Here is a 13,521-nt window from a genome sequence, read left to right as displayed (position 1 = left end):
TTCATGTCTGTATGAATTAAATTTGGTGTTATCAAAACAACAACAAACAAACAAACAGCTTCCCACAGCACCTCCAGGAACCGTCAGAACAAGGTGAATGGACTTCAGCTGTCAGGGATTTATGATTTGTAAACAAATGTTTACCTGCTGCCATACAGATATTTTGCTGATTGCATCATTTTACAGCAGTAATTTAAAATACACGACCAGAATCTTGATTTATGCTCCTTTAGACTGAGATCATCTTGTGTTTAAAGAGACAGAGTTAGAGTCATTTTAGCTAAAATGTTTAAAATGTTTATCTAAAATGGGTTCAAGCAGAACATTGAGATAAAACATGAACACACACTCATCTGTACGTTCACACTTACGATACTAGTGCCAAGATCTTCATCTGTGATGTCCAGAGAGTCTCTGTGTCTGTTAAAAGTCCACGCTGTCCCGTCTTCACACGTCCCCTCCCAGCATGTCAGATGAGACACCTGCCGTGACTGAAACAAACCACACACTTGAAACGTTTTGACACTCACTCTTCAATCAGTCTGTTTCTCATTCGCACCTATTTTACAGTGAGACCGGTGCGTTTACCAGTGTTTTATGAGTGGCATAGAGCTCCTGCAGGATTTGATCCACGATGGAGTTGGTGAGATAGGAAACCACAGACAGCTTCACTTCTCTGAGGAGGATTGGGTTTGAAGCAAAGGGGAGGAAAGAGGCTTAGCAAAAAGAGCACAGTCAATATCCTACTTATCAAATCCAGACATTTTGTTGCCTCTCTTACTCCAAAGCTCTGTGAACGTCCTGTGCAGCTCTTTCCATGAGGGCAGTGCGGATCGCAGAGCGAGGGATGGACACACGCTCAGAGACAGATGAGAGTGGAGGACTTAATCTCTCGGCTGCAAAGGAAGATAAAGGGCAGAGCTCGCGGCAGAGTGACACCATTGAGTCGACAATCACCTGAAACGGATGCCAGTTAACAATGACTCTGTCATCTGTCGGGGATCTCACTATAAAAGGCGGCTGTTCGATCTACCTGCAGCTCTTTATCTGCAGCTTTGGCAAGTTCAGCAGCCAGAGAGTCCAGCCTCTGCCTCACCGGTCCATCCACAGACAGCACATGAGCCAGCTCACACAGAGAAGGATAGAGCTAACAGCAAGAGAAAGAACAAATCAGTTAAACGTGTCCCCAATTTAAATAAACTTTGGTACATTGTGTAAAATGTGATAAAATAAAAAAAATAAACAATGCTATGATTTGCAAATCTCAAACTCCTTTTTATTCACAATAGAATACAGTAAACATGTCAAATGTTTATATTAAGAAGTTGTACTAATTTTAGAAACAAAAAAAAGTAATTTTGAGCCTTTATGGTTAACATCACAAAAAGTTGGGACAGGACCATGTTTGAGGAGGCCTGTTCTAGTTTGTGGATCAAACTATCCCACTCTTGTCTGATGTGGGATTCTACCTGCTCACCTGTCCTGACTCCTCTTCGATGGAGTTTTGTTTTATGATGTGTCTGGTTTCATTTGGTTAGAGTCTGGTCTGGACGACATCCAGTTCAGCACCTGGAGTTTTCTACTTCAAAGACATGCTATGTGAATGCTATCTTTAGATAGTTTGTCCCATTCTTCTTTGCAGTACTTCTCAAGTTCCATCAGGTTGGATGGGAGTCATCTGTGCAGCCATTTTCAGATATCTCCAGAGATGTTCAATCAAATTCAAGTCTGGACTCTGGCTTGGCCCCTCCAGGACCTTCACAGAGTGGTCCTGAAACCCTTCCTTTCAGATCTTGTCCATGTGCTTTGGGTCATTGTCCTGCTGTCTGGGGGTCCAGAGCTCTCTGGAGCAGGTTTTCATCCAGGATGTCTCTGTACATCGCTGCATTCATCTTTCCCTCTATCCTAACTAGTCTCACAGTTTCTGCTTCTGAACCCCCCCCAAAAAAACCATAGCATGATACTGCCACCACCATGCTTCACTGTAGAGATGGTGTTGTTCTGGTGATGAGTGGTGCCTGGTTTCCTCCAAACATGACGCCTGACCTTCACACCAAAGAGTTCAATCTTTGTCTCATCAGACCAGAGAATTTAGTTTCTCATGGTCTGACAGTCCTTCAGGTGACTTATGGTGAACTCCAGACGAGCTGCCATGAGCCTTTTATTAAGGAGCGGCTTTCATCTGGACACTCTACCATACAGGCCTGACTGGTGGATTGCTGCAGAGATGGTTGTTCTTCTGGAAGGTTCTTCTCTCTCCACAGAGGAACACTGGAGCTCTGACAAAGTGATCGGGTTCTTGGTCACCTCCCTGACTAAGGCCCTTCTCTCCCGTTCACTCAGTTTAGCCGGCCAACCAGCTCTAGGAAGAGTCCTGGTGGTTCCATACTTCTTCCATTCATGAATGATGGAGGCCAGTGAGCTCACTGAGACCTTCAAAGCAGAAGAAATGTTTCTGTATCCTTCCCCAGATTTGTTCCTCAACACAATCCTGTCTCGGAGGTCTACAGACAATTCTTCTGACTTCATGCTTGGTGTTTGTGCTCTGACATCACTGTCACCTGTGGGACCTTCTATAGACAGGTGGGGGCCTTTCCAAATCAACTCCAGTCAACTGAATTCACCACAGGTGGACTCCATTTAAGTTGTAGAAACATCTCAAGGACAATCAGTGGAAACAGGATGCATCTGAGCTCCATTTGGAGCTTCATGGTAAAGGTTGTGAATACTTACCTAAATGTAATTGTTTAATTTTCTATTTTAATAAATTTGCAAAAATCTAAAAATGTTTTTTTACATTGTCATAATGGGGTAGGTTGTTGTGTGTATAATTCTGAAGAAAGAGATAAATTAAGTTGGAATAAGGCTGTAACATAACAAAAAGTGAAGCGGTACCAACGAGGTGGCAGTACACATCCAGAGTGGTCAACACAGTCTTTGAGAAGATAAATGTCCTGAAGGAGCTGTTTGATCTCATAATGGAGCATCATGATGAGTTTGATGAGGACACTGTACTGTGATTATAGACTTAAAGCACATCTGGATGATTTTGAGTTTTGTTTATTGCTTCACACATTCAACAGCATTACTGAGTATTCAGACTTGCTTTTATCAATACTGCAGAGCCAAACACTGGATGTACAGGTTGGTCGGGCAAGCATGAAGAAGTTTTGTGACACTGTTGAGCAAGAGAGGGGCAGATTAGTACAAATCTACGAGGCTACTGTGTATGCCTCAGGCCCACCAAGTGCACGTAGGCTCATCCTAAGATCCTCAGGCACACTACTACTAACTCCACAGCAATATTCTGGACAATGCTATTTGTCAGATACAGAACATGTTCAAGACCATGAAAAATTAATGTTTCTCATGCTACTCATTCCCCAGCAGTTTCAGGCGCACTGGAAAAAATTCCCACACACAGCCTTCTCCAACTTAGCACACAGTCATGGACCACTATTTGGTCTGTCATGGCTGAAAACAGAGCTGACTGTAATGTATACCGTTTTTGCCTTCAGCAGAAAAATCTGAATGAGAGCAGAGTAAAGCTGAACCCATTGGCATGTTTAGCCGTGACCGTCGCTCTATCCACTGCTTCTGTAGAGCGGACGTTCTCGGTCCTAAAAAGAATTAAAATATGTTCCAGAAATGTGAAGGGGCAGGCTCAACGGTCTGTGTTGGCCTCAAAGGCAATTGAAAACTACTTGTTCTTTCGGCTTTTCCTCCACGTTTCATTCATTCATTCCTTCAACCTTTATTTAAACAGATAAGTCACACTGAGCCTCGAAGACTCATTTACAAGTGAGACCTGTTTGGAGACAATAAAAGTGGTGAAAATTATACACAGGGTTTAGAGACAAAAAATTCCCAACATGCTTTTGACCTCTGTTTGAAGATCAAAAATGTGATAATGAAAAAAATCTTGCACACTGGCACATAATGACACCGACATTACGCAATGGGGGGGGGGGGGGGGTGTAAAGTGGTGAGCAGCCAGGGACAACACACAGAGGCACTGCAAAGTTCAGATAAAATCACTCAGTTCATAAAGTTCTCTCTGGAGAGATCTGTGCACCCTCGGGTGGTGTCGAGGATGACCAGAGACGAATCCAGAGTCCTGAAATGATGACAGAATGTTTATTCATCTGGGCTCCGCTGAAAAGTCCATGGAAAATGTCTCAGTAGTCAGGGACGGAGGGGTTAGAGCATCATGTTTACAAAACTTCCAGGGGGGTTGATATAACATGGCCTGTCAAGGCCAGTCAGGGAGCCAAATTCATCCATCCATCCATCCATCCATTAACTTTACCCGCTTATTCCATTTTGGGTCACGGGGGTCGCTGGTGCCCATGTCCAGCGGTCAATGTGCGAGGGGCGGGGTACACCCTGGACGGGTCACAAGTCCATCACAGGGACACATAGAGACAAATGAGACAAACAACATTCACTCTCTCACTCACACCTAGGGACAATTTAGAGTTACCAATCAGCCTAACATGCATGTTTTTGGTCTGTGGGAGGAAACCGGAGTACCCGGAGAAAACCCACGCATGCACGGAGAGAACATGCAAACTCCACCCAGAAAGGCTCCTGGACTGGGGTTTGACCCAAGGACCTGCTAGCTGAGAGGCAGCAGCTCTACCAGTTGTGCCACCGTGCTGCCTGAGCCGAATTCAGATAAACATGATTGTTTTGTCCTGATGCATGCTCAATAATCCAGGTAGAAAAACCTAAAAAAAGTTAAATCTGGTCCTCTGGACATTCAAAAACAAAGCAAAACAAAAAATGTAGAAACGTTTCGTCTCTCATCCGAGAGACTTCCTCAGTCTGAGGAGCTGTATTCAGCTCAGTCTCTTAAATAGCACCTTCACAGAGTGGATCAACCAGTTTTGCTGCTGACAACCAAAACCAGCTGATCACATGATCAAGAAGGACCATCAGCCTAACAATGGGTCATTAGCACACTCATGGCTGTTTACTGTTCACAGAGGGCTGAGTGATACTAGCAATCACAGCATTGTAAGAGGGGGACAGTTGAACCCGGAGGCCTCCACCCCTGTTTAATGATGGACGATTTCTTTTCACAAAGATGGCCTCCTTTACTCCTCTCTCAAACCATCGTTCCTCTCTGTCCAGGATGTGAACATCTTCATCCCTGAAAGAGTGACCGCTGGCCTGGAGATGAGTGTAGACCGCAGAGTCCTGGCCTGATGATGTTGATCTTCTGTGCTGGGCCATCCTTTTGGCCAGTGGCTGTTTAGTTTCCCCGATGTAAGACTGATCACCCTCCTGACACTGAACAACATAAACAATATTACTCTGTTTGTGCCGGGGGACTGGATCTTTGGGATGAACCAGTCTTTAATGTATTTTGGGGTTTAAAAGCCACTGGGACGTTATGTTTAGCAAATAAACGTCTCAGTTTCTCTGATACTCCCTCAACATATGGAATGGCCACTGGTCTGGGTTCCTTCTTTTCACCTGTTGGCTGACTGGAGTCCTGTTTGGGTTTCTTCTCTGCTTTCAGGAAGGCCCAGTTAGGATATTTTGTGGCTGTGGCTGAGTGGTTAGAGCAGTCGTCCTCCAATGCAAGAGTTGGGGGTTCGAACCCCACAGCAGTCACATGCCGAAGTGTCCCTGGGCAAGACACTGAACCCCTCATTGTCTCTGATGTGTGTCCCATCAGAGTATGAATGTGATAAAGCTCTGATTAGTCTCTTTAGAATGATTTGTTCAATGAGCTTTGTAGATATCTAGTATAGAGCTGTATGAATGGGTAAATGAGGCACAGATTGTAAAGAGCTTTGAGTATCTCAATAAAGATAGAAAGGCGCTATATAAGTCCAGTCCATATCCACATTGCTCTAGAGCCTGTCTTGTGTGGGATTTCTCCTTCTGCCTGGCTCCTGAGTTAGTGGGGACGCTGTCTGCTCTGTGGTACAGAGTCCTGATGACTCCTAACTTGTGCTCCAAAGGGTGATGGGAGTCAAACTGCAAGAAAACCTTGGCTGAATGCAGAGGTGCGTACCCTGCTGGAAGCCAGGAACACTGCCTTCAGGTCTGGAAGCTCAGAGGAGCTGACAAGAAAAGAGCTGGTTGCTGGTATTAAGAGGGCCAAGGCCACATATGCAAAGAGGATCGAGGGTCAATTCATCTCACAAGACCCTCGGAGCATGTGGAGGGGCATTAAGTGCATAACGGATTATAAAGGAAGGAGTGAACAATGCCCCAAAGACCCATCTCTGCCTGATGCCCTCAACAAGTTCTATGCACGCTTTGAAGACCCGAACAGACCACCCAGCACCAGACTCACCTCGCCACCGGATGAAGAGCATCTCAGCGTGACCTCAGCAGAAGTAAGGAGTACCTTCAGGAGGATTAATCCGCACAAAGCAACTGGCCCAGACAACATCCCCGGAAAAGTGTTGAAGGAATGTGCTGATCAGCTCTGCGAGGTGCTGGCAGACATCTTTAACACCTCACTTACCCTGGAGACAGTTCCCACCTGCCTGAAGACTGCCACCATCATCCCAGTCCCAAAAAGCTCTACAGTGACTGGTCTGAATGACTATCGGCCAGTGGCCCTCACCCCGATAGTCGCTAAATGCTTCGAAAAACTGGTCATGACTCACATCAAAACAACCATCAACATCAACGAGGACCCTCATCAGTACGCATACCGTGAGAACCGATCAACACAGGATGCAATCTCCTCTGTGGTCCACACTGCGCTCAACCACCTGGAGCAGAAAAACTCTTACGTCCGTATGCTCTTTGTGGACTTCACATCCGCCTTCAACACCATGATCCCCCAAACTCTGATGGACAGACTATCCACACTGGGACTAAGCCCCTCCATTTGCAGCTGGGTACTAGACTTTTTAACAAACAGACCACAGTTAGTGAGGATCCACAGCCTCTCCTCCTCCACCATGGCCCTCAGCACTGGCTCTCCTCAGGGATTTGTGTTGAGCCCCCTCCTGTTTACTCTGCTCACATGTGATTGTGCAGCTACCCATCCAGGCTGTCACATTGTAAGGTTTGCAGATGATGCAGCGGTGGTGGGATGCATCGCAGGCAATGATGGGTCCAGCTACAGGCAGGAGGTGGAACACCTGGAGAGCTGGTGCGGAGAGAATAACCTTCACATCAATGTGAAGAAGACAAAGGAGATGATTGTCGACTTCAGAAGGAACAAACACACCTACACCCCACTGAACATAAGAGGATCTGCGGTGGAAGTGGTCTCCAGCTACAAGTACTTGGGTGTACACATGAATGACAACCTCAGCTGGAGCAACAACACCACCAGCCTGATCAAGAAAGCTCATCAGAGACTCTACTTCCTCAGACGGCTGAGACGAGCTGGTCTGGAAGCTCAGTCCTCACCTCCTTCTACAGGTGTGCAGTGGAGAGCATCCTGTGCTCGAGCATCAATGTGTGGCATGGAGGCTGCACAGCTGCAGAAAGAAAAGCTTTGCAGAGAGTGGTGAAGGCTGCACAGAAATCTGTTGGAATCAGCCTCCCCACCATCACAGACATCTACACCTCTAGATGCAGGAAGAGGGCCACCTGCATCATGAAGGACCCCACCCACCCAGCACACACACTTTTTGCCCCACTCCCCTCAGGAAGGAGGTTAAGGAGCATTAAGTGTGGAACCACTAGACTGAGGAACAGCTTCTACCCTGAGGCTGTTAGACTCATGAATCTCTAACTAGAATAATCACTGTGAAAAACCATATCATGTTGCTGCTGATCTGTTTCAATGTTGATGTGTTCATGCGTGCACATCTGCTCACAGACTCATGTTCATGTTTGTGCTGATGTTCAATGTTTTATGTTATGAGTGCTTAGTGTATATTTAGTTGATGTTTTTCTTAGTTCATATCTTAGATGTTATTACTGTTTTTCTTATACATTTTATTGTCGGATGTAATGCTGTCTGCTCTGTGGTACAGAGTCCTGATGACTCCTAACTTGTGCTCCAAAGGGTGATGGGAGTCAAACTGCAAATACTGGTCTGTGTGGGTGGGTTTGTGGTACACCTCAGTTTGCAAATGTCCTCTATCAGAGACTGAGACCTCACAGTCCAAGAAAGCCAACTTGCCATTTTTTACATCTTCTCGTGTGAACTTGATGTATTTATCCACAGAGTTGATGTGGTCAGTAAAATGTTGGACTTCCTGAGATTTAATTTTAACCCAGGTGTCGTCAACATACCTGAACCAATGACTTGGTGGTGTCCCTGAAAAGGACGTCAAGGCTCTCTTTTCTACCTCCTCCATGTACAGGTTGGCAACAATAGGAGAAACTGGAGACCCCATAGCACACCCATGTTTCTGCCTATAATATTGCTCCCCATATGTGAAGTAGGTTGACTGCAGGCACAGTTTCAAGAGTTGACACAGTTGTTCTGTAGAAAGTGTGGTCCTGCTGCTCAGAGTGGTGTCTGATTTTAATCTTAAACTGACCACCTCTACTGCATCATCAACAGGAATGCACGTAAAGAGTGATGTGACATCAAAAGAGACCATTGTTTCATCAGTCTCCATGATGACATCCCTCACCTTGTCCACAAAGTCCATGGTGTTCTGTATGTGGTGTTCTGAGCTGCCAACTAAAGGGATGAGTACAGACGCCAGATATTTGGAAACATTGTAACTCTGTCACTTATAATGTGGGTAGAAACCGGACTACCCGGAGAAAACCCACGCATGTATGGAGAGAACATTCAAACTCCACCTGGAGAGGTCCCCAGCCGGGATCTGATCCAGTGACCTTCTTGCTGAGGCAGCAGCTCTACCAACTGTGCCACCGTGCTGCCAACATTTGAAATGTTTACAAATATTATTTGCTAAAAAAATGTTGTTTTTCTAGAGTTGCAAATCATTGTGTTTAGAATTAATTAGACACAACATGCCAATTTTTTCCAAATTGCAGCTGTTTAATACAAGAATTACACAAATAATAAAAAATAATTTAGTATTACTCACAGCGCGGGAGTTCCTTGCTTCTTTCAACACTTGTTTTGCAGCTTGGATCTCCTCCTTCTCTCCAGCCCCACGTAACAAACACACCTGCTGCTGGACGCGCACACAGAGGCGCTCCATCACCTGGAGCAACAAGCAGGTGTGGTTGGTGAAAATGTATTGAAGACGCATAAAACAGCAAAAAGTCCACTTGAATGAGTGCTACCTGTTCAGCTGTGCTGGTGACCAAGCCTTGGTGCAGCCGCAGAGCCTGCCGCTGAGAGAAGCACTGGGTCTGGTTGTTCCTGACCAGGGCACGCTGGATCTGTGGCCCCAATTAGAAGAAAAAACAACAACGACTTGTTGAAGCTTGTCTTCTTTTTGTTGTAACTTTAATCATTAAATTTTAGCTTTCTCAGCAAAGTTCAGCAGTCATTCAGCACTCAGCATTGTATTTTGGTATTTTCACAGAAAAAGCAGTGTACAAAGTAGATTTCAGCTGTCTTTAACCAACTGCAATCTATAACATCAGGTAATCTACAGACTATTTTAACACAGCAATCAGTTCTACGTTACACTGTTATTTCAGCCAAAACATGACTAGCCCAGATTTCCACTAGCAAACAGTTATCTACATAGATTTCTACGTAGATTTTCGTAATGTAAATTTGATGACAATGTAAAAGTATATTAAAACAACTTTTGCATGAATCACCACAACATTGTGGAGATTTGTGATAATCTATGACAACAAAATTCCACTGTGGTCCAAAACCCACTCAGAATAGCTGTTAAGTCATCGGTCCTGTCCAATTTATGCTCTGTTTCTCCAAACTGAGGCCTCCAGTGACTTATTAACATATTTTTTGGACTATAGGGCGCAGTATCAATGAACGGGTTTGTTTTCATACATAAGGCGCATTAAACGAAACAAAACAGTCAGATAAGTCAAACTTTGTTCAACTCATTCACAATAACTCAACATTGTTCAATTGTACCACATAAAATGTGTTCGAGGTCAGTAAGCACAACCAGAATTAATACATACGGCGCACTGGATTATAAGGCTTACTGTCAATTTTTGAGAAAATTAAAGGGTTTTAAGTGTGACTTATAGTCCGAAAAATACGGTAGTCTTCTTCGGCTGGAAACTATTTTCTGATTTGTTCTATTTATGTGACATCCTATAGTGTTGTGAAGAACAACGGTTTCAAAATTTAATTTGTATTCAGGACAAATAGCGGTAAAACAAACTTATCTAAAGATCTACTTTGGGTGAGTTTGGACCAGTAAATAAAAAAAACATTTCAGAGACCAGCGCTGCGCTTGATGAAACATCTGGTTCTCATACCACAGAGTAAAACACCTCGTCATGACCTTTTCAGGGAGGCTTCTGACAGTGATCGATGCATGATGCCTACCTTTGTCAGGGCCTGCTCGGTCTTCTCAGGAGCGCTGCGGTACGCCTGGCTGATGTCACTCAGGGGCAGAGGCATGTACTGCAAGGTGAAGTTACTAAGGAAGGAGAGCAGAGCACGATGGAAGGGACTGCTTATCAAAGGACATGAAACCAGACTGAAGAGGGGACTTAAAGGGAGTTAAAATGTTCACAATTAATAAAGGTTAACACCCCACAGGACACGGACCATCCCAAAAGCTTCCTCCTGTGCCCCGCAGCTACTGGTCTGTGCAGCCATGCTCAGCCTTAAGGTGAGTCTGGACTAAAGTTAGCAAGTCTGTTCATATTACAGCTTGCACTGAAGGCATACATTTAAAAAAAAGGTCAAATAGTTCCTTAAAGATAGTTTCTACACAAAACAAATATTGTACTCTTGCATAAATAGAGCAGAATGTGTCAAATATAAACAAAACAAGTTATTTATTCATGTTCTTACTGTTCAAGGGCTCGGGCCACATCCAGAAATCCTGCAGCAGAGGTGTTGTTGCGGTCCCACGTCACACTCCTGCAGGGCCAAGTTGTAAGAAGCACAGAAAACAAATCTCCATACATGACACTACATACTGCAAATACTGCGAAAAACACAGAAATACCTTTATCGTGAGCATGAGTCTGCATTCAGTCGTTTTCCTCTTTATATTGTTTCGGGTGTTTTGCATTCAGAATACTTCTCGAGTATTGGTCAAAAAACCTTCAGCTCATTGGACAACAGCCTGCTTCCACTTTAGTTTTTTGTGGCTTATATACTTTTCCAAATATTTACCTACAGTATTTGCAGAATTTTTCCTTATAGAAATACATTGAAGTCTCTTCAGTTCCTTCAAAATCTATATTTTCTTTAAAATCAGCTTCAGTAAACTTGATCTGTTTATCTTATAATTTTAGCTTTTAGGCAGCCATCTGCTACGTTTGCCTTTAGCTAGAGTTTTCCAACTTTTAGCTTTTAGTTACTGTTTTGTTGCTTTTAGTCATCGTCAAATAACTTTTAGCTGCAGCTTTGCTATTTTTAGCTTCAGCTCTTTTGTTAATTGTACCTATTGCTGATTTTAGTTTTATCAAGTGTTGTGCTAAATTCAGCCTTAGCCTTTGTTTTTTTTTAAATTCTAGTTACTGTCGTGCTTGTTTTGTTTTTAGCAAATAGTTTTCTAATTTTATTTACTGGTTAGCTTTTATCTTTAATCTTCTGTTCTGCTCGTTTTAGCCTCTGTCTCTGGTATTTCACTTTAACAGCTTAATTTTAGCTTCTTTGCCTTATTTCAGCAAAGTGATCCAGCACTCAGCCTTCACAATGATCTTTACAGGAAATGACTTTTAGTTTTTTGCTTTGTGTTCCTCCTGTCACCTGAGCGTTGTGTTGATCTGCAGGGCTTTGCTGAGCATCTTGGCTCCGATGTCGTCCATATTGTTTCCACTCAGGTCCACTTTCCTCAGGCAGGTGTTGCTGCCCAGAGCGTTGACCAGTACAGTGCCCCGAGAGCGCAGGCGTGACTCACACAGAGACAGAGACTGCAGGCCCTGCAGGAGCAGAGGGAGCAAACCATGGGGGTTTGTGATGGTGGGGGACAATAAAAACCAGGCTGAGGAAAAAAGATAACCTGGGGGGAAACGGCTGATGATAAAGTGCTGAAGTGGAATTTTCTTTCACGGATGCTAACCGAACTTTACATGATGAATGCATGAATTATTACACACGAGCCATGATTTTTAGAGTATGCTTGCACTGTGGACAGAGGGAGAATAAAAGCTCCCACATACTCGGGCGTACTTCAGTTCGCAAGTACCTGATTAGACTCGAAGCGGACGCCCTCAAGTCCGCGCAAAGTTCAATTTTTACGACTGCGTATGCGTACTCGGTGTCGCACAACAAACTGCCCGGTGACAGATTCTTTTGTATGCAACACCAATGTATTAAATTCCCCTTCTTCATCCCTGCTCTGGTTTAATTGCCTTTTGTTTATTTTTCCAAGAGGCAAGCGATAACTCTGGATGCTAGGAAACAGCTTGTAACTGGATGCTGTCTGTCACGGTGCGCTAAGATTTATAACTGGCTGTAACTACCATACCCACCCAGTATTCACTGGTTAACTGGGTAGCTCAGGAGTTAGTATATGTAGTTGTTAAGAGTGCCAATTAGAGGTGGAGAGTAGATCAGTACATTTAGTTTGGTTACTGTAATAAAGGCCCGTAGAGAAACTTAGACGTGCACTTGTCTGCACATCACTTGTGAACAGGTGGGCAAATAATAATGAAATAAAATGAATAATAATAATAATATTGAAATAATATTGAGCATGGACTTTGTTGTTAACAATGAAACAAACTGGTGGAAGTTCTGGTGATGAACAGGAGCCACTCTGAGGTGAAGTTAGGAATGAAGCTGCAGCTCCTGTTAGCTCCGACAGTCAGACCTGCAGCCTGTGGTGGAACAAGTTTCAACAGATTTGTTTGTGAGTCAGTGAACGGTGTTGCTAATATTGGTTAGCTCTGCAGAACTCTACAGCCTGATGTGATCACAGAGAGCATCATTAACGCCCACGCTTACATTTGAACAAAGTTTATGTTTGGGCGGTGGCAGCATTGGCACACTTTCAGAGTTCTTAGTTCTGTTTCTGAGTATTGTCCTGTGTTCTCACTCACACATTCCTCCTCCTGAATGAGCTGAACCAACTTCTGCAAGACTTCATCCAGAACCCTGCAGACACAAGCCGTGGAGACAAACAGAAAAGAAGGGTGTGAGCTTTATCCTGCTGCTAGAGTCTTGAGCAGCAGCAGCCACAAAACACACAAAGAGGTAAAACTAGCTTTTTGCTCATGTAGCTCCTTCATGTTCACATCCACTCACACTCAGAACAAACATAAACTACAGAATGTGACATGGCAGCACCTGCTTTTGATGTTGAAGTTCTTGCCCAGATGGAGGTGTTTTAGGGAGGGGTGTCTGGAGAGTGCAGGCAGTACTGTGAGCAAATCTGCATCCAGTCCTGTCAGCACACACATTTGCAGGTGTCAGCACGGCATGATCCGGTAGTAACTCACTCAGTCCTATCCTACCACAGGACAAAAGTCAAGGTCACAGCAGGAAGTGATGTA

At 44.2% G+C, this 13,521-nt stretch overlaps 1 protein-coding gene across 1 annotated transcript; it reads right to left on the bottom strand.

Annotated features, from left to right (window-relative positions):
- Positions 1-821: 821 nt before the first annotated feature.
- LOC119407560 (capping protein, Arp2/3 and myosin-I linker protein 3) lies at positions 822-13,257 on the bottom strand. Its single transcript, XM_037674380.1, has 9 exons — positions 13,241-13,257; positions 13,069-13,123; positions 11,774-11,946; positions 10,868-10,936; positions 10,394-10,487; positions 9,199-9,297; positions 8,997-9,116; positions 1,034-1,147; positions 822-896 (listed from the first exon to the last, which is right to left on the bottom strand). Exons 1-9 carry the CDS (start codon positions 13,255-13,257, stop codon positions 885-887), a joined length of 753 nt encoding a protein of 250 aa, XP_037530308.1. The 3' UTR covers positions 822-884.
- Positions 13,258-13,521: the final 264 nt, after the last annotated feature.

The sequence above is a fragment of the Nematolebias whitei genome, chromosome 3 (assembly GCF_014905685.2).
Source record: "Nematolebias whitei isolate Nwh7 chromosome 3, NemWhi1, whole genome shotgun sequence".
Taxonomy (NCBI): domain Eukaryota; kingdom Metazoa; phylum Chordata; class Actinopteri; order Cyprinodontiformes; family Rivulidae; genus Nematolebias; species Nematolebias whitei.
The sequence above is the reverse complement of the archived record's forward strand: the minus strand, read 5'-3'. Positions and strand labels throughout refer to the sequence as shown.

Excerpts from the sequence above, each read along its gene's own strand:
- LOC119407560 (XM_037674380.1), bottom strand. Across the intron at positions 10,937-11,773 it reads CAGATCAACACAACGCTCAG|GAGTGTGACGTGGGACCGCA; the intron begins GTGACAGGAGGA and ends TTGGCCCTGCAG. Across the intron at positions 9,117-9,198 it reads TCACCAGCACAGCTGAACAG|GTGATGGAGCGCCTCTGTGT; the intron begins GTAGCACTCATT and ends TTGTTGCTCCAG.